Source organism: Choristoneura fumiferana, chromosome 5 (assembly GCF_025370935.1).
Source record: "Choristoneura fumiferana chromosome 5, NRCan_CFum_1, whole genome shotgun sequence".
Lineage (NCBI taxonomy): Eukaryota > Metazoa > Arthropoda > Insecta > Lepidoptera > Tortricidae > Choristoneura > Choristoneura fumiferana.
The window spans coordinates 14,259,512-14,278,054 of NC_133476.1; the positions used below are offsets into that span (position 1 = coordinate 14,259,512).

The following is an 18,543-nucleotide window of genomic DNA, read 5'->3' on the forward strand; positions in this document are numbered from 1 at the left end:
AATAGCAGATGTGGATCATAGTAATAACAATTATTATCACGCTCGCTCGCTATCATTACCGTTGAAATATGGCCGATACGCGGTGTATGCAAACTTCGGAATTCCGCGCCAGCCCTCGGACCGCGCCCGCTCTCTGCTAAACGCTTAAGACGGTATTTGACTATTTTGTATATGTTTTATAAATTAAAACTACACAATGCCTGTTATCGAATAGAAAAACAATTTTTAAGCTACCTTTACAAATAACAAAGTTATATAGGTTTGAAGTTCAAGATTAGACAGAGAAAGACATACTGGCATGTGACGTCACACGCCAGTACCGCCATACTTGCTGCATAGAGAAAAGCGTTTGAGAAAGAGACAGGTATACAGATTTTTCAAAAAATCACTATAAATCCAATTTTCAACCGATTTAAATTTTCTCTTCGCTAAACACTATCTGTATATCTATATTTTTATAATAATATTAAGATATGGCAAAATCAGGAGTTGTCAAATACCGTATTCTCTTCCTTGTACTTTCTGTAGACATTCCTCTTAAATCGAACAACTTAATCCGGTTGTGAATAGATAAATTTCAATCTCAAGATTGTGCTAGATTTATCTAGGATATAAAAACCGGCCAAGAGCGTGTCGTACACGCCCAGTATAGAGTTTCGTAGTCATTACGAAAAATCAAATAATATTTTTCTAAGGATTTCATATTGCGTACTGAATCTTTCAAATATTTTATACCTTAGGCTGCTATTTACTCTTAAACTACTAATAATTCTCAAGCAATCTTAGCCGCTATAATTTTCCTTGTAAATTTGATATATTTACTACTATTCTGAATTTTTTCAAATTTTTCCACCCAACAGTTTAGATTTTAGAGGGGGGATGCACGATTTCAATGAAAATTTGCACTTAAAAGTTGAATATTTCGCATACAGATCACTGAATAGAAAAATTGTCTTAGCAACCCCCCAATGGTTTTAAAACCTATCCAACGGTACCTCACAATATAGGGTTAATCGAGAAAAAAAATCACCCCCACTTTACGTCGTCTACCCTAAAAATTTTTTTTTACTTTTTTTTATTGTATCACTTTGTCGGTGTGACTGATATGTATATTCATGTCAAATTACAGCTACTCTAGTACTAACGGTCTCTGAGCTTACCCGCGGACAGACAGACGGACAGACATGGCGAAACTATAAGGGTTCCTAGTTGACTACGGAACCCTAAAAATTAATACAAGTAGCTACGTTTATCTTTATCACACATATGTACTACTTACCTAAATAAGATGTCTTCCAATTATAGGGGAATATTTCAGCAGAAGGTTGGGTCAATTTGATTGCACAAACCTGTAAACGCTTTTCACGAATTTTCAATTGTATGTTCAAAGTAAAAAGCCGTGGTGGCCTAGTGGTTTGACCTATCGCCTCTCAAGCAGAGGGTCATGGGTTCAAACCCCGGCTCGCACCTCTGAGTTTAACGAAATTCATGTGCGGAATTACATTTGAAATTTACCACGAGCTTTGCGGTGAAGGAAAACATCGTGAGGAAACCTGCACGAACCAGCGAAGCGATTCAATGGTGCGTGCGAAGTTCCCAATTCGCACTGGGCCCGCGTGGGAGCTATGGCCCAAGCCCTCTTGTTCTGAGAGGAGGCCTGTGCCCAGCAGTGGGACGTATATAGGCTGGGATGATGATGATGTTCAAAGTGTATCGCCTCAAAAGCGTAACAATGCACTTTCGATCAAAAATTCCGATGAAAATAAATTTACATAAAAGTTCGTTCAGTCAGCTAACCCAATGACTTGATTTAGTAAAATTTTTTCTTTCCTTTCTTTCTAACTGAAATTTGAAAATAGCAAGGAAATTCAATGATTTCAATTTAAATGCTTAGGCAAAAAGACAGAAATTATTTTAAATTTAAGAGAAAAATTATTACCTCCCAAATTGTTCTGAAGAATAAGTTCCAAATTGTACTCTCTTCTTACGCAGTGACCCAATGAAGCAGCTAAGCACATTATGTAAGTACATATACATTCAAAAACAAAGTGTAATTATACAAACGAATGTATTATTCTAGTCTAACTTAATAACGTTAACTTGTAATACGCCAATTATTCAAATTCTCGAACAAGTGGCCCGCCCCGCCTCTTTGCAGTCGCAATCTTAATAAAGACTTCCTAGATGCACTACAAATGTATTTTATTTACTTTTATGAAATATGGTGCGGCGCGTGTAATTTTAATTAAAGATAGCGTTTAATTAAAGTTAATCGTTGAACAGTTACAGCGAGATGAGATCATGTCGACTGCGCTGAATGGGCTCGTTTTAAAATAATTGCATTCTTTCGACGATATTGACTCGCTCTCGGACGTGTCGCTCGCTTGAAACTTTTTGATGGAGTTTTTTTTGTTATTTATATGTATTATTAGTGATTTTAGGTTTGTTCACAGAATAAGTAATAGTACAAGGTTATGTTATTTTTGTCCTTGTTAGGTACTAATTTATTTTTCAAAATTAGATTTTTCATGTAAGATTCATTCTTAAATAAAATAGCAGTAGACGTCTCGTTTGATAAATAGAATGTTATCTAGCGCAACTTGTGCTTATTACAATGACTGAGAATACAAATAAACTACATAGGTAGGTATATTGCTGCTAGTGTGCATTGATCTAAGAGCCATTAAATAAATAAGAATTAATAATTGAATATTGAACTTGTAACCTAGTAAATTTCTCGATAGTTACCTTGTTACCACAAAACATAACATACTTTCTGAGTCTCTAGTGTACACAAAAAACACGTTTGTAGTAAAATCACAGTTCTTATGGGCTTTAATGGGAACACGTTCAAGACGATTTTTGCGACAAAATCTTCACTGAAATTTTCATATGTATACCTATGTATGAACTAACCATAGATCCAATGTTATATTTCCTTCCAGAATCGATGTGAATTTTCTGCCACTACTTTCTATTAATAGGCTCATTTTTTTTGTGTGTTTTAGTGAACACTACTCACGAAATAAACTATTTTTTTGTCAATCTCTACAAAAATTGTGCAATTAACTTCGTTACACACTTATTCGGGATAGTAAATACATGGCTGGAGTTTAACAAGTTGGACATTTAACACCGGACAATTACCCATACGGTAATTTTTGTGTGACAATGTGACTTTTTACCCGACTGCTCGAAGGAGGATTATATTTAAAACAATAGTTCAAAAAATAGCCCGACTACCTCAAAATAAAAATTAAAAAGAAAAACAAATGTAGTAGTCTAGAACTTTGTTAAGTAATATAAAAGTTCTACAGTCCGGATCCATTACTGGGAATTTTTGAGCCAGTCACAATTTTTTACAGTCAGTCGTATTTTGTGTTACGTAAAGTACCTACCACTACAACTTTTTGACAGTGGCGGCCTATGTCCAACAGCGGACGTCCTACGGCTGACATGACGATGATAACAACTTTTTGAATGAACTAAAACAATTACTTTGCTCACCCGTGACCTTATGATATACGTTTATGCAAGATTTGCGTGTTCATGCAGTTCCTCCACCTCCACACTACGAACACAAACAAATCACACAAATCCATACTCTCCACTTAGCTCATAACTGTTTGAACCCCACCCATATGGTTTTTAGACCACATAGGCACCTCGCACTTTTAGTTGACGCGACATTTCTATATAGCTGTTACTACTGTGGAACTGTCACAGCGATCAGACCGGCACCAGCCGGGAGGGTCACAGTAAGTAGAGCGGTCTATCCGCGAGTCCGCAGGCGCGCTATCGCCATTACCTCGGCAGCCCGCCGATTAATCATTGCTCCTCTACCGGATAATTCGGCGGTTGATTTACTGAAAAACAACATGTTATTACGGGATAAATCTCTATCTAGAAAAGCTAAGAAGGCCTAAGCGCGCCCCTGATTTATGGAGCCACCGGCCATCGGCAACTTGCATTTGATTTGTGTTTCATGTTAAACTGTTCGTCTTTAGTTGAATTTTAATGAATGGCTACAAAATTATAAGCTGCAGACTCTAATTATAGTTTGTAGCATCATTGACTATTTCTTTTATATCTGTGAATTGGGATATATGGTTTTAAATATTTTAAATATACGTTTGAGTGCAACGCTATCATTAATCTAGACACTTTCATAATAAAATGTAGGTATTTTATGTTTTTTGTTATTTTAGCGAAGCACTTTCTTTGTCCTCGTTTTCACAGCTTACGTCGTAGTAGATATAAGCGAACATAGTTCTCTAATTCGGACACACATCGCACGTGAGAGCGTCATAAGTCTGCGTCCATATCCGCCAGGCCCGGCGACTTACCCTTTAGTATTGGCGTGGTCGTAACGTAATGCTCGCTCGCAGATAATATCTTGATTTATTGCGGCTATCAACCTCCCCTCAGCCCTTCTTCCCTCACTTCACCGTCGTAGCCGTCCTCTTTAAACGTCCTAAAGTTACCTTTTCATACCTGACAAGTATATTTTCTGCACTTGGTACTTCGTAATCGATTTTTGTTTTGAAGTCTTGTTGCCGTCGTAAATGTATTACTATTATAAGATTATCAAAATAGCTAGAAGTTGATGAAATAAAACTGTAATCAGATGAATAATTTTGATTGTAATCGTAAAATCATTAGACACGTAAAATAACAGGAACAGCAGGTAATTCATAAAATTGTTGTAATAAAAACGATTAAAGACAGGAGAATTAATATCAAAGTCGATTACTACCGCAAACACAGCCCTGTAATGGTTGCAATCTCCAACTCCGATGTTGAACGTATTTTATAATTAATACATGGGTCGGTTACGATATGGGACTATAATGTTCAATAATTAATAAATCTATCGCTGGGCCATCTCAGGCATTTGGAGGCGTAGTCCGTTGCGGTAAATTAATAAAGTCTTCCGAGTGTTGCACGGTTTAATAGCCGCTAATTTTATCTCGACGACGCGGCATCTCCCGCGCACTCCTTTCCGCAACGACGCGCTGTCTATCTCATCTAGCTATTGAATTGGCATTCAGTCTTCTATTACAATCTTGTTCATGTTAATTCTCGCTCACTTCGTTATGAATATGACTTTGGATGCCTTTCTATCAACAACAATTCTACCAGCTTTATGTTTCATGTTTGGTAATGTGAGCGCTTAATAATTCAATTTATTTTTTCGAACGGTAACCGCCATTTCATGTTTAATGGTCCAGTTTATCTTTCCTTTATACATCGGCAGAATTAATCACGAGTACAGATACCGACTCGCCGTCATATCGGGCGCATTTATGAAGTGGACTCTTATAAGGCTCGGCCGGTTTGTCACTGTCTCTGTCCACTACAGAACGTCAAGTTGTTACACCTACAACATTGAATTAAAACTAAGCTATTAACTAGTACCTACATACATACAAAGATTATTAATGTTTGGTCTTCAATTTAATTTACCTGTTCGAGAAAGGTCTGATAATTTTAACTAATATAAGTCACATGATGAAGGCACCGAAGATAATCAGATTTAACGCCCATTTAACTCAATACCCTCTTTAAGCATGGAATACATACGCAAGTATTCAATAAATATGAGACTTTCAGTCATAAAATGTAGCGCAAAGCATCGCGCGGCATCCATCACAAAAAATGCGGAGTGGAAGCTTCGACAAGCTCACAAAAGCTCGTAAAAGCTCTCGACTATTATGTAGTTATTGTTACAGGGTGGAAACACCATTATTACACGGGTTGGCTGGTTTATTTTGTTGTTTGGCACGTCGCGGCGCGCTCGCCGCTGCCACGGCGCGTACACTCGCGGCTCGAGTGCAGCGCTGCACCGACACGCGAACGATCCTACATGCACTTTACGTGCATGCCTGTTTTTACTGCTAGTGCCTGTCTTACCCACCCTGCTCAGTTTCAACTTTTTGTACAAAATTTTCCTTGGATTTTTATGTAGAGGTAGTACAAGTAGACACGACACTTACATTATATAAACTTTAAAATTGAGTGAATAACATTCCTAAATGTCTTAAAAGCTACGCAAAAAAGTATTACCAAATTCATGCTCCAATAATCTCAAGTTTCTGTGTGAAAAATCCAACAAAACGTAGCAATGTTTCACAACACAATTGCTCTTAACTCTTAATCCTATTATGCTTGTAAACACTCGGGTTGACATTTCAATATCCGTCAAGTGAACATCTCTAGACGACACCTCATTGTCTGCGGCTCGGCTCGGTTCCGTTCGCCGTTCAGATGGATATCTTTATTCCGGGATCACAAGAGATTTTGCATAGGAAACGGTCGTCAAATATCCAACCATTGACAAAGACTTGAATGGAGCAATGCGAAATCCATGCCAACAATACGCCTATGTGATCACACGTGTTTTGAATGAGTTTTGGACGTTTAGGTAGCCAGTGCGTTAGTATATCAGAAGAGATTATCTTCACTTCGATGGAATCAAATAGAAAATCACAATATTTTGTATTGATATTTAACATGTCTGATGCAGATCACTGATAATAACGAATGTTGGTAACATAAAGCGCGATGCAATCAATGTTATAGTACATATTTGTAGATCAAAACTTGAAATACTTTGTTCTCTTTAATTCTAAAAAATATCGACAAGTAACACGAAAAGAACAGTTACTTAGTAAGTGCTTCACGCCTTTTGCGCACGGAATTGAAACTTAAAACCATTACTTATTCTGGTATAGGTCCACAAATGCAATAGAAACGGGTGTAGGATTGCAACCGGATTTGTATCCTTTCAACTTTTTTTGTACAGGTACGTATACTACTAACGCTGCATTGTTGAATAAAAAAATAGTAATTTAGGTGCCAAAATCATTTGTTTTGAATGAAATTACTTTTCATCAGATCTATTTTTTTTCTTTTAAACCTGTACAGTCAGCAACAAAAATATGATTACAGCCAAAGTGCAAAAAATATGTATACACGACCTGTATACATCCTGTCCTGTATACATATTTTTGGTACTTTAAACGAATATATATAATTTATTGCTGGCTGTACTTACTAAGTTCTACGAGTAGAATCAAATTGGATTCTGTAACCCACTGGAGTTGAGGTCACGCAAACAAGAACATGTCATGTACCTCATAACAGCGGGATTTTGACATTTACTTATTCTCCTTTTGTGCAATCAGTTCTTCATGTAGCTGTGTATGTAATCATTCACTTCAACTCTCGTGGCACTACCTAAATCAAGACATGTGTTTGTTCGTTCGTATGTAGGTACCTACGTTGGTAAAAAAATCTCTGGAAATTATGAACCGATTCGAAATAATTATTTTAGTGATCAAACGCTACAATATCCCTGATTAACATCTTTTATTCCGAAAAGTACCAATTATTTACGGGACGTATTTGGCAACAATTTAGTTAGTAGCATATTAAACAATAAAAAAAAACTAATTGTACCAAACAGCTGATCGGTGGCGTCAGTTTGCCGTCAAAGAATTCCTCATTCTTTCGAATGCGATTCAATATATCACGCCCACCTACATCTCTCATTTATAGCGCAATAATTAAAATAATATAACAAAATAGTTTTTTGCTTGGCAGTTGGACCGCGGAGGCGGGCGGAGGGCGGCGCCGCAGCTGCGCGCGCGACGCATTGTGCACGCGCTTGCGCACTGAAATGCATTTAATTAATGAAATAAAGACGTACCTACTCTAAGCCTAATAAGATTTGAGATATTTTGGATACAATTAGCTTTTCAAAAGCTAAAGAAATATTACGAATATTAGGTACTACTGGTATAAAGAACATCAATTCAAATGTGTATCTAATATACCTATCAGAATAAGTAGGATGTACTTTTTACTTTTCATAAGTACTCGTCTAATTTTTACGAATCATACCTACCAAACAAATTTTTGGAAACAATCAAATAAAAGAGCAGCTTCAAGTGGACTGAAACAAAAATGTACCTTTTTGTTTACATCTCAATACTTTACATAGTACATATAAACTTAAAAGGCGATCACATTCGAGCTCTGAAAAACACCCAGCAGTGCCGCTCATTCAGGGTTATTTTCCCAAACAACTGTGTCCAGGCTACCCACCGAGCCTTGTTACTCGTTGAAAGCTTTGTGAATAAGTGTTAACAGGAACAATAGAGTAACAGTAGTGTGAAGGGCCGCGCCGGCGCAGCGTGCGCGAGATTACAATAATTATGAAGCACGCGCGCCGCACCCACGGCACTGTAATCACTATCATTTGCGCATGTTATTCTATAATCCATACAAAATACCCTCCCTATCGCTGGCGACATCTAAGCTTTGTTCGGTGGTGACTTCGGGAGCTGTGATTTGTTATGGGACACCTTTGACCGGGACCACGGCTGAACTGGGTCAGTGGGCAAGAAAGTTCGCGGGTGGCTACTGCGTGCAGTCGAGGAAACTGAATCGCCTACCAGAGTAGAACCTTTTCACAATCAATTTTACGGTAATTTCTTTTGTAGATGTATGGAGTAACAAGATGAGATTTGCAGGGAAAATATTTCAACCCAGGATGCAATTTAGCTAGTTCGACTTTGCATCCTGCGTGTCCTGTTTAATGTAGAATGCCATTGAAGTTGCATATTTTGGTGACGGCTTCCTTCGGACAATTTTCTTATTTAATTATTAATTTGACAGTTGATCCTTCTGTCCCCACTTCCGGGACTACTGCATATTACTCTACTTATACATTGTATGACTATACTTGGCATAGTTCAGTTTTTAAATCAACGTTTGACTGTATGATCCAACATAATATAAATAGAGAACCTATTAAAGCAATTTGTATGCAACAAATACAAATGAAAGGCACATCTGTTACAGAATGTGAGTAGATTTCGCGTGTTATCAATAGTTAGGAAAGCATATCCTGTCATACGAGCCGTATCCGCCCCCGCACAGATTGGGGCGAGGTAAAAAATGGACCAATTTTTATAATAGTCGCGGGGAAACGATCCCGATATTCTTTATTATGAACCGGAAACATTTATTACCTCCGTAAAAGTACATTTATTACTCTAGAACATTAGTCTTTAAATTACAGTTTGACAGTTAGGTATCAACGCGGATTAGACAGCATAAGTAGCCACGATTAAATTCATTGGTATAACCAGAAGATAATTGTATAACTAATCAGAAATTCGCTTTCTATGAGCATGAATGGCGCTCGTATCTGACTCATAACAGTAGGTACCTACAGAAAGGCAGACGTACTTCTTTACTTTTAGGGCCTGTTGTTTGATCAGTAGTTAAAGATACTAATAGTCAAATTTCCTTTGAAATGCGTTAACTATTGTTATGTTTCCCATACAGTTTAACTATTAGTTTGTTTAACTACTTATCAAACAACAGGCCCTTAGTGGTCGATAGTTTTAGTTTATTTATTCAAAAACAATTTACATTGTGTATAAAAAGATAGGTCTTTAGCTTAGATATTTGCACCTATCCGTTCCAACTTACTGTCATTAGTAGTAGTCCACTAACCAACTGACGAAGTGACTGTCTAAGATTAAATAGCTACTTTGAAGGAAAATCACGAGCCCTTAAATATTGAATTAAATGACTTTTAATTTTCTAGTAAAATTAAATTCAAACGAGGCTCATGTCCCTATCCTTTTTTTTATTGCTGATTTATTATTATGTACCTATTAATACTAATAGGTACTTACCTACAAATTGATAAAGTTCTTAGCTTAGGCAAGCCTCGTACCTACCAGTCGATTACGTCTATACCTTTGTGTGTATAGAGCAACCACTTTTGTTATTTACTCTACAAAACAATAACATTTCCCCGGGTGTGAAACAATAAATCATACGCGTTCCACGTGCTTTTCATGATTTATGGCATCGGAGTATTATTCATTTTAATTGCTAGTTTTCCGCCCCAATTCGTGCTCTCGAGGACTTTTTCATTTCTTTTTACGTTAAACTCTTTCGATTCTAAAGTATTTACCGCCTTACTCAAAGACATCAATTAAGTAAAAGATAGTCTACTTACTTATTTTCTTATTTTATGTTTACCTGTAGAAACTATACACAAATTACTTAATGAATTTAATATCGATGCCGGGGCAGATTGATGTTTATAAAGTTAGGGTCTATGCATGCAAATGGAGTGTTGTTAAACCAGACAACAAGCGTTTTGTGAACGTGCGTTTATGGCGCTGATAATTCTCAAAAAGCTGGTACAAAAGTGAGTAAATCACGTCTAAAGCGCGTTTAAGCACATTAATTGCGCGTCGTCTGTGTCTTAACAAATCGCCGTGTGCATAGGCCATTATGACAAATATATGTACCGACTTATTAATTAGTATTTAATTAGGTACATATAATTGATCCCCGAGCCGCGGATCGGCAAGCGCAGCGTAGGACGTCCACCAACGAGATGGACGGATGACCTGGTTAAAGTCGCAGGTTCACGGTGGATGCAAGCCGCTTCCAACCGAGGCAACTGGAGGTCTATGGGGGAGGCCTATGTCTAACAGTGGACTTCCTATGGCTGATATGATGGTGATGATGACATAATTGATAATAATAAACGGAAAATATTTTACGAAATATTAAATACTTTGCGAATAGGTGGGTAGGTACCTATATTACTGGATGCCTCCGAGTGTGCCAGTCCTTACCCAGGGTCAAAACTTTCGGAAAAATTGCATCACCGTAGCCTCCGCCCAAGCCGCCCTGCCACGGCGCCGCCCCGTAAACAGGGGCCCGACGGAGACGCACGATGTTCGAGCGAGACGGCGGCCGCGCCGCACCAAAACCCGAACCCTGCAATTAGTAGGCGAGATTCGTTCGCCGCATCAATTCGTTAAGATAATTGCTCCGAGGTTTTTCTCCGAGTTTTTCACTGGGTTTTCGCGTGTGATGTGACGAAGCTGATGGGTTGACATGCATTGCGCTTACTATCAGCAGCACGGGGATCACCCCGTGCCTCATAATGGAAGTAATCATTATTTCAATGAGGTAATTTCGTTTTATATTTTGCTATGATCAACTTTATGTGACATAATTCAAATCATAAGTGGCTTTGTTTTAAAAAAGATACTGTATTATTGTTGTGGTTTGTGTTGGTTTAGCATTTTTTTTTACTTAGGTTCCTATTAGAATCTTGTACTTTCAGTGTGGTCAAATAAAACCGGGTCGCAAGGGAAAACTATGCGAATATACTTGTATTGATAATTTGATGTATTCAAACACTTTTAAATGCTTTTAGGTTTTCATGATTTAAAAAAATTCAAACATTTAATTTAGATAGGTACCAACTATACAATTTTGAATTATTTGTCGCATGCTTTGTTAGCACTTACGTTAGGTAGGTATATGCGCAATAAGAAAGAGTCAAAATAAATGTTACCTTTTTTAACTATTTCAAGAGGTAAAACAAATTTATATTATGTATTTTTTGATATAACCTGTGATTAATCGCATTGTAATTATGTTCACTAATCCGCATTCATACCTGACAGAAAAAAATAAAGCATATAAGAACAAATATTTTACTTTTCGGTTTTATTTTAAAATTAGGTACAGTTAATGTCAAGTGTTTCAACTAAAGCCCAAATTTAAGTACCTACGTATCTACGGACTCGTACCTACCTACCACCCATTTGTCTTGTTGTCTTTTAATTTCTATGGGCGAAATAGATCAATATTTTGGGACATGTTGAGACATTCAATTCTTTACTAATGCAGTACATTGCATTTCACTATTCTTCATTCTTAAAGAATGAAATATTCAAAAAATCACAAGCATAATATTTTTAAAAACCCTAAACCATAATTGCAATTTAATTACACTAAAAACAAAAGAAAAATTAAGTCCCCAAAAAAAGCACCGTCATTTCCCCGTCCCTCCAACAAAAGACGCTCACTCGCTTATAGCAATGCCTATAAAGGCACAATGCTCCCAACAGACCGCGAATGGAATGAAAATATTTAATTGGTATGATTACTTCGTACAAACACCTCCCGTGGCTCATAAGGAGAACACGCCGTTTCTTCCTTTGTCGATCAATGCATTGCTAATCTGATATTTTATTGAAATACAATCTCGCCTGTTTTGCTGGCTGTGAATGGTGATATTGATTAGAATTAATACGGCCTGTTATTAGCTGGTGTCGATGCTGTCAAAAGGTCTTTGTTGTATTTTAGTCATAATTATTAGATACACTCACACGCCCGATTTTTTTGTAATAAGATTCTGTAATAAGCTTACTTCAATAAAAGTTTTAATGTATGTAGAGTTACGTAGAGCAGAAATTATGTTAGTTAAATCTTGTCTTGATTCTAATATTATTATATCACGTATATCATACATAATCATTACTTTTCAATAAGTGTAAATGTCACAAAACAATTGTTTAAGTTCAAATATGGACTTAGACCCAGTACAATATGCAGTGATACCAACATGAGCATTGCTTCTCCATGTAACAGTGGTCGTGTAAACTGCCTTATCTTTATGGCCATCTGAACATTTCCGCTTTGCACTTCCCTACAAATGTCAACTAAGTCGTAAATTATCAACAATATAGCGCATTGACAAATAAAGCTGATTTGTTTTATTATTGAAAATAAATAGGAATGTTCAAAGCAAATCTACTCGTGCTTTTTTTTCTCTGAAACTTTCGACAAAAAAAGCAAAAAAATAGTAAAAAAGTGTCGAATATGTACCTACGTTTGCTTCATGAAAAAACTAAGAAAAGTGATTCCTGTTATGCTATAAAATAAACAAATGCCACTTAGCTAAGAAAACCACAACGGAATTGAACATTATAGAGACTTTGGCTTACATTCTTATATTTTGTACCCACCTATTTTGCTTTATCAGCAAACCTACCTACCTACTTTGCTTTTTTATTTCTTTTTTTTATTTTTTTTATTTCTTTTTTTGGATTTACATAAATAAGTATACCTAATAATATATGCATTCTTTTCACGTAAGCCTTGTGCAAAAGGGACATATAATTTTAGTAGGTGACAAACGACAGCAGCCTTAGGAAGTCGCACGTTAGCAGGTGAAAATAAAGTCGAACAAAAAATAAGGGCTTGTTCAAACAGTAGACATGTGCATCGGTAGTTCATATTAGTCATCGGCCTAATCTATAATTATTATAATGTAGATTTAAAACATTTTTTGAGTACACAATTGTCCAGTCATCATAATTAAATACAATCCTTTTAAACTGTATTAGAAAGCAGTGGCCTGAGAGTGCATAGCATTACCCAAAGGGCAATTACACTACATTAGAAGTGCTATTATACTAAACTTATTGCGTTAGGCTGTATCATAACATATCCGGCACCTACAGTGTTTTATGCGTATGCCAATACACGCTTTGTTATTCGACTTTCAACTCTGTCTTTTCCAAGAGAAGCTCTGTTAAGTCCAAATAGGTTTGTGGGAGATTCAAAAAAGATCATTTAGTTAGAATTTTTGCGTATAACCACTTCCTCAAAAGGAATAAAATGACTGAAAGTTCATGTGAAATACAAAATAACACTAACGCTTAATTTTTTCGGGTCGGTAAATATTAAATTCGGTCATTTGATTACTAAACGACTACCAACGTTTTTAAATGGACAATGGAGTTCACCTTTTTTAGGGTTCCGTATCCGTAGTCTAGTCAACTAGGAACCTTTATAGTTTTGCCATGTCTGTCCGTCCGCGGCTAAGCTCAGAGACCGTTAGTACTAGAAAGCTGTAATTTGGCATGAAAATACATATCAGTCACGCCAATTTTTTTTTTAGGTTAGGTACCTTCCATAGACGTAAAGTGGGGGTGATTTTTTTTCTCGACTACCCTATCGCTGGATAGGTCTTTAGAAACCATTGGTTGTCAGGAAAAAATTTCGATTCATTGATCTGTTTGCGAAATATTAAACTTTAAAGTGCAAATTATTTTAAGAGTTAATAGCAGCTTAAAGTATAAAATATACCTACACTTAGAAGATTCCGTACATAATAGGAGATCCTTAGAAATATATTTTTTTTTCTTAATGGCTACGGAACCCTATCTTGGGCGTGTCCGACACGCTCTTGGCTGGTTTTTTTATTTTTTTTCTCACGCCTATGGCCTATTTACTTAGTGTGTTTAAGTATGCAGGTTTCATACATGCAATGTATGAAACCATTTGCATTTCATTCACACGTTTTGCTAATTGTCATTTCAATAAGACGTTAAATAACATTAGATGTCAGCCATTAATCCATTTAGGCGCAAAAATTTGAGCAGCAAAACAAACAACAAAAAACTAAACAAATCTTTCAACACTGTACTGTACCTACCTTACAAAAAATGTCTAACGATTCCTAGCTCTAAAATTACGCCAGTGCCAAAGCCAACTAGTTTCAGTGGCAGCTAGGATACGCCGATGCCGGCCGGGTCTCGCAATTACTGGCCCATAATTACAGGGCTGGCCGCCGCGGCGCCGAAACCGGCCGGCCGACGAATCTCCCGCCATAATTAAAAACGCTCCAAATTAAATTCGCTCGTGTGTACGCCGACTTATGATAGGTCTTTTTTAGGGACTTTCTCATTAGTTTTTTGTTTTTTGTTTTCAAGGGTCCTGGGAAAATAGTTGTTGTGGTTGAGCGTTACTAAGCATGATAGCCAAAGAAGATGTTTGGATCCTTCAAACATTCAATATGATATATTTAAAAGTTAATTAATGACTATACTACTAGGCAGTATTAGTATTTAAATAAATAGTATTTGAAAACCAAAATAGATAAACATGATTTAAATATGTACGTAGCTACGGGTGATTATGTATACATAAATTATTTTATATACCTATTGGTTACCTTTATCGAATTTTGCCACTTATTTTGTCGTTTTTACTTATGTTTTATCGTATACCACCCTGTAGGTGATTTGTCTTACAGGAGGTTGATTGCATTCGTAACATTCTAGATGGTTTTGAGTAGTAAATTGTAAAATCCACATTGAAGACTATCGAAAGGGTGTGATTGTATAAAGGTTACCAAATAGTACTCAATTTTAAAAGGCAAATTATCTTCTCTAATAGTGCTGTTATTTGTATGCTTCAAATGTATAGTCGATCAAGAAAGTGCTTTACCAATTTTAATGACAGTTCAGAAATAAAACAATAAGGCTGATTGTCATATTGACTTGTGAGTGAAAATAGACTTTGACGTTTTAAGCGCTACAAATGACATTAAATCTTAGGGTGGTAAACCAATTTCTTTGTCGACTTATCTGACTCAAGTAATTTAAATAATTTATTGAATCAGGCGTTACTTTGCGGATGTCCATATCAATAAACTAAAATAATTTCTTTGCTCACCCGTGACCATATGATAGCTAAGTTTATGCATAATATGAGTGTTCATGCAGTTCCTCCACCTCCACACTGTAAGATCACACACAATTCACATAAACCCATCTATCACCACCACCACACTACACTAACGCGTTTCGAACTCAACCAGAGCTCATCTTCAGAGCAACACAACCGTACACCATGCTACCAGATGTTAGACTCAAACATAAACTTAGCTATCATAAGGTCGCGGGTGAGCAAAGAAATTCTTTTAGTTAATTAAAGTAATTTACGTCATGAGCTTATTATAAATCCTAAACTACAATATTAAACCTAGGCATAAAAATAAAAACGAGAAATAGGTAACAGATACACTGTATCTCTCATAAATAGTCTTGTCTTGAATCTCTAATTTATAAAAAAAAAATAACAAACATTCGTTTCATTTCCCAGGTTAGTATCGACTCCGTGTCCGCGGAACACAAGGACATGAAGATCTTAGTAAGTACCGAGAGCTATTATTATATTTATTTATATATTTGCAACGAAATTAGTATTTATTCTATCATTTGGCATATACATAACACACAAAAATAATCCCTCTTGCCTACTCAGCCAAACCAGTTATACATACATAGTTTTAATTTAATAATTTTCCTGAGTATTAAATGTATAGTACCTAATATTTGGCAACATGTTCTTAGATCATAAAATGTTGTGTACTGCAAAATGCAAAATAAAAATAACTGTAAACACAAAAACTAAGACACAATGACTGGCAACTAACGGTCCTAAACATTACACTAAGGCATAGCTATGTTTCCTTCAAAACAACTGCAATCGAAGCTTTCCACAATTGTGATTTTCCAGCCACGCCACGACAAAATTATATCGGAACGAATATCGAATGATGAAATCGATAATATCGATTTATCGTCATCGTTTCGTCGGGCGAGCATTGTGATGGATGAGAGGCGCGAAATGCATTCGACACGGCGCGCAAGTCGATGCTATCCGGGACATCGTAATGTCCAAGTTTTGTGCATAATGATGCATGAAAGAAAGTAGAAATTTAGAATAATCGTAAAATGTTTCTTGTGAAATTGTTGTTTGAAACTTGAAAATCTCAGACAGCGTGAGGAGTTGCCCGATATTATTTCTCGATTGTTGCTTAATCCATCTCTTTCATATCACACCTATTAGAAAGAGAACACTATAGTCGGGTCCACGGATTTGTTGCGGTGCCACGATGACTCGTCAAACTGCGCGCCCCGCGGCGCGGGCGCCGGTCCCGTGTCATCTTGACACCTATTTGTCACCGCTTGTAGCGTCCTTATTTAATTACTATTGATTAACTACGGCCTACATTAATACTGACAAAGTATTAACTACACTGTATGATACAGATTTTTTTAAAGACTAAATAGAAAACAAAAACAAATACATTTAGATTTAATATATATAAACTGTTTAGAAAAATTGCCACACAATCATTTACTTCAAGAAATAGAAAACTAGTTTTTACTTTTTTACATTTAGTTTAATGCCACTTGCATTCTTGATCCCTAGAAATAGAACGCCAACGTAAAAAACTTAAATAAAGTTTCATATCGTTAAAAGTTAAAATGTCTATCTTAAAACCTGTAGTTACCAGAGTGTAACAATAAGAAAGGATTGGACCTGCATTAATATCGGCCACAGCGGAGAGTGAAAAAATATCTGACGTTCTACCGGCCCTAAAAATAGAGCCGTATAAATATTTATGCATCCTTTGTCGTGTCAAATATTATGCTGGTGACTGGTGCTTCAAACTTCAAGATAAAATCATAAAACTATATGTAAGGTATTCTGACGCAACCTAGCTCTTACCACACTGAAAGCTTTTTGTTTCAATACAATCTTCGATTGGAAAAAGCATTAAATGCTCAATTGAAAGGGCTATCCAAGAATAATGGGTACAATGTGCATTGAGCTGGATTGAACCCACAAGTCCCACAACCCGCCGCGGGCCGGGCCGCCGCGTGTGGCCGAATGTAAAGCATTAGGTATACAGTCAGCAATATATTAATATTACAGCAGTCCTATTTTAACAATTATTTTGATGCATGTCAGGCTTAGGTCCTTATTACACGTGCGAGTAGCGAGCGTATTTTGTATGAAGCGATCACTGATGTGTGTATAGAAAACACGCTCGTAACTCGCAAGTGTGATAAGGCCCTTATACCATTGACGTAATACTTCTATCTGGTTAACTTTGACTAATATTACTGCAGTGCATACGAGGTATGCAGTGAATACGAGGCTGGCATATTCTTTCATGCCGAGGCTTGTATAGTGCTTTTCTCAAACATGCACTGAAATAAATAAAAACTCCTATAAATCAATGTTTTATTTGTCAGACAAATAAAATTGTACCAGACTAATTATAACTACCATCTATATAAGTATTTATTTCATCCTAACATGGATTTTTAAAAGGTTAAAATAATCCCATAAAAATCAAATTGCTATAAAACATGTAGATATTACATATAACGGACTGCTAAAATAAAAAAATCACAGATCACGTTTCTAAACGAAACTTTGAAAATACAATAGCGCTTACTTGCAAAATGGCTACGACCAAGTCCAGTTAAAAAAATACAATGACACTTGTCAATATTTTCCCGTTTAAACTTTTTTTTTGGAGTGTTTGCTGTTCGGCTTTTAGGGTAATTATTACCGAACTGTAGCCCATTTTAATCAGCTAAATTAATACTTTATTATGTAAATTAAATTGTAATTTGACGTAAATAAAACACGTCAGCAGTATTTATGTATTTACATATAGAATATTCATAGTCATTCGAATTTATTCAGTTACTAATAAATGAACCGTAGCAATTCAGATTAATATTTTGACGTTTTGCATTGAAACAATAGACTGTTGCCTTGCAGGCCTAGGCCGGCAACAGTATACACACAGTTTACAGTTTGTTTTCTGTATCGCTTACTATGTCTGGTGTACAATAAAGAGTCTTTGTATTTGTATTTGTATTTGTATATTTTAAAGCCTGTTTTATGGAACACACACATGTTTGAGAAAAGTACTTTTACACGTCACGCCACGCCACATTGCAAGACACAAATCAAAAAAAGATTACCTTTAGCCAAGCATACCTACAGTAGACAACACGAGGCATTCAAAAAATATTTGTCTTTATAAAT

The 18,543-nt window shown here is 36.3% G+C and overlaps 1 protein-coding gene across 4 annotated transcripts in view; it reads left to right on the plus strand.

The window, feature by feature from the left end:
• Sp1 (transcription factor Sp8) overlaps positions 1–18,543 on the plus strand; it is an 81,905-nt gene that overhangs the window by 31,972 nt on the left and 31,390 nt on the right. The window contains exons 1-2 of one of the 4 annotated variants that reach the window (XM_074088093.1): positions 10,838–11,013; positions 15,790–15,837. The exons of 1 other annotated variant lie outside the window; for it this stretch is intronic. In XM_074088093.1, the coding sequence (XP_073944194.1) occupies positions 10,939–11,013; positions 15,790–15,837 (123 nt within the window). In that variant the 5' untranslated portion in view covers positions 10,838–10,938. Of the gene's footprint in view, positions 1–10,837; positions 11,014–15,789; positions 15,838–18,543 lie in introns of those variants that run through there. 2 more of the 4 variants (XM_074088094.1, XM_074088095.1) reach the window with 2 other exon arrangements.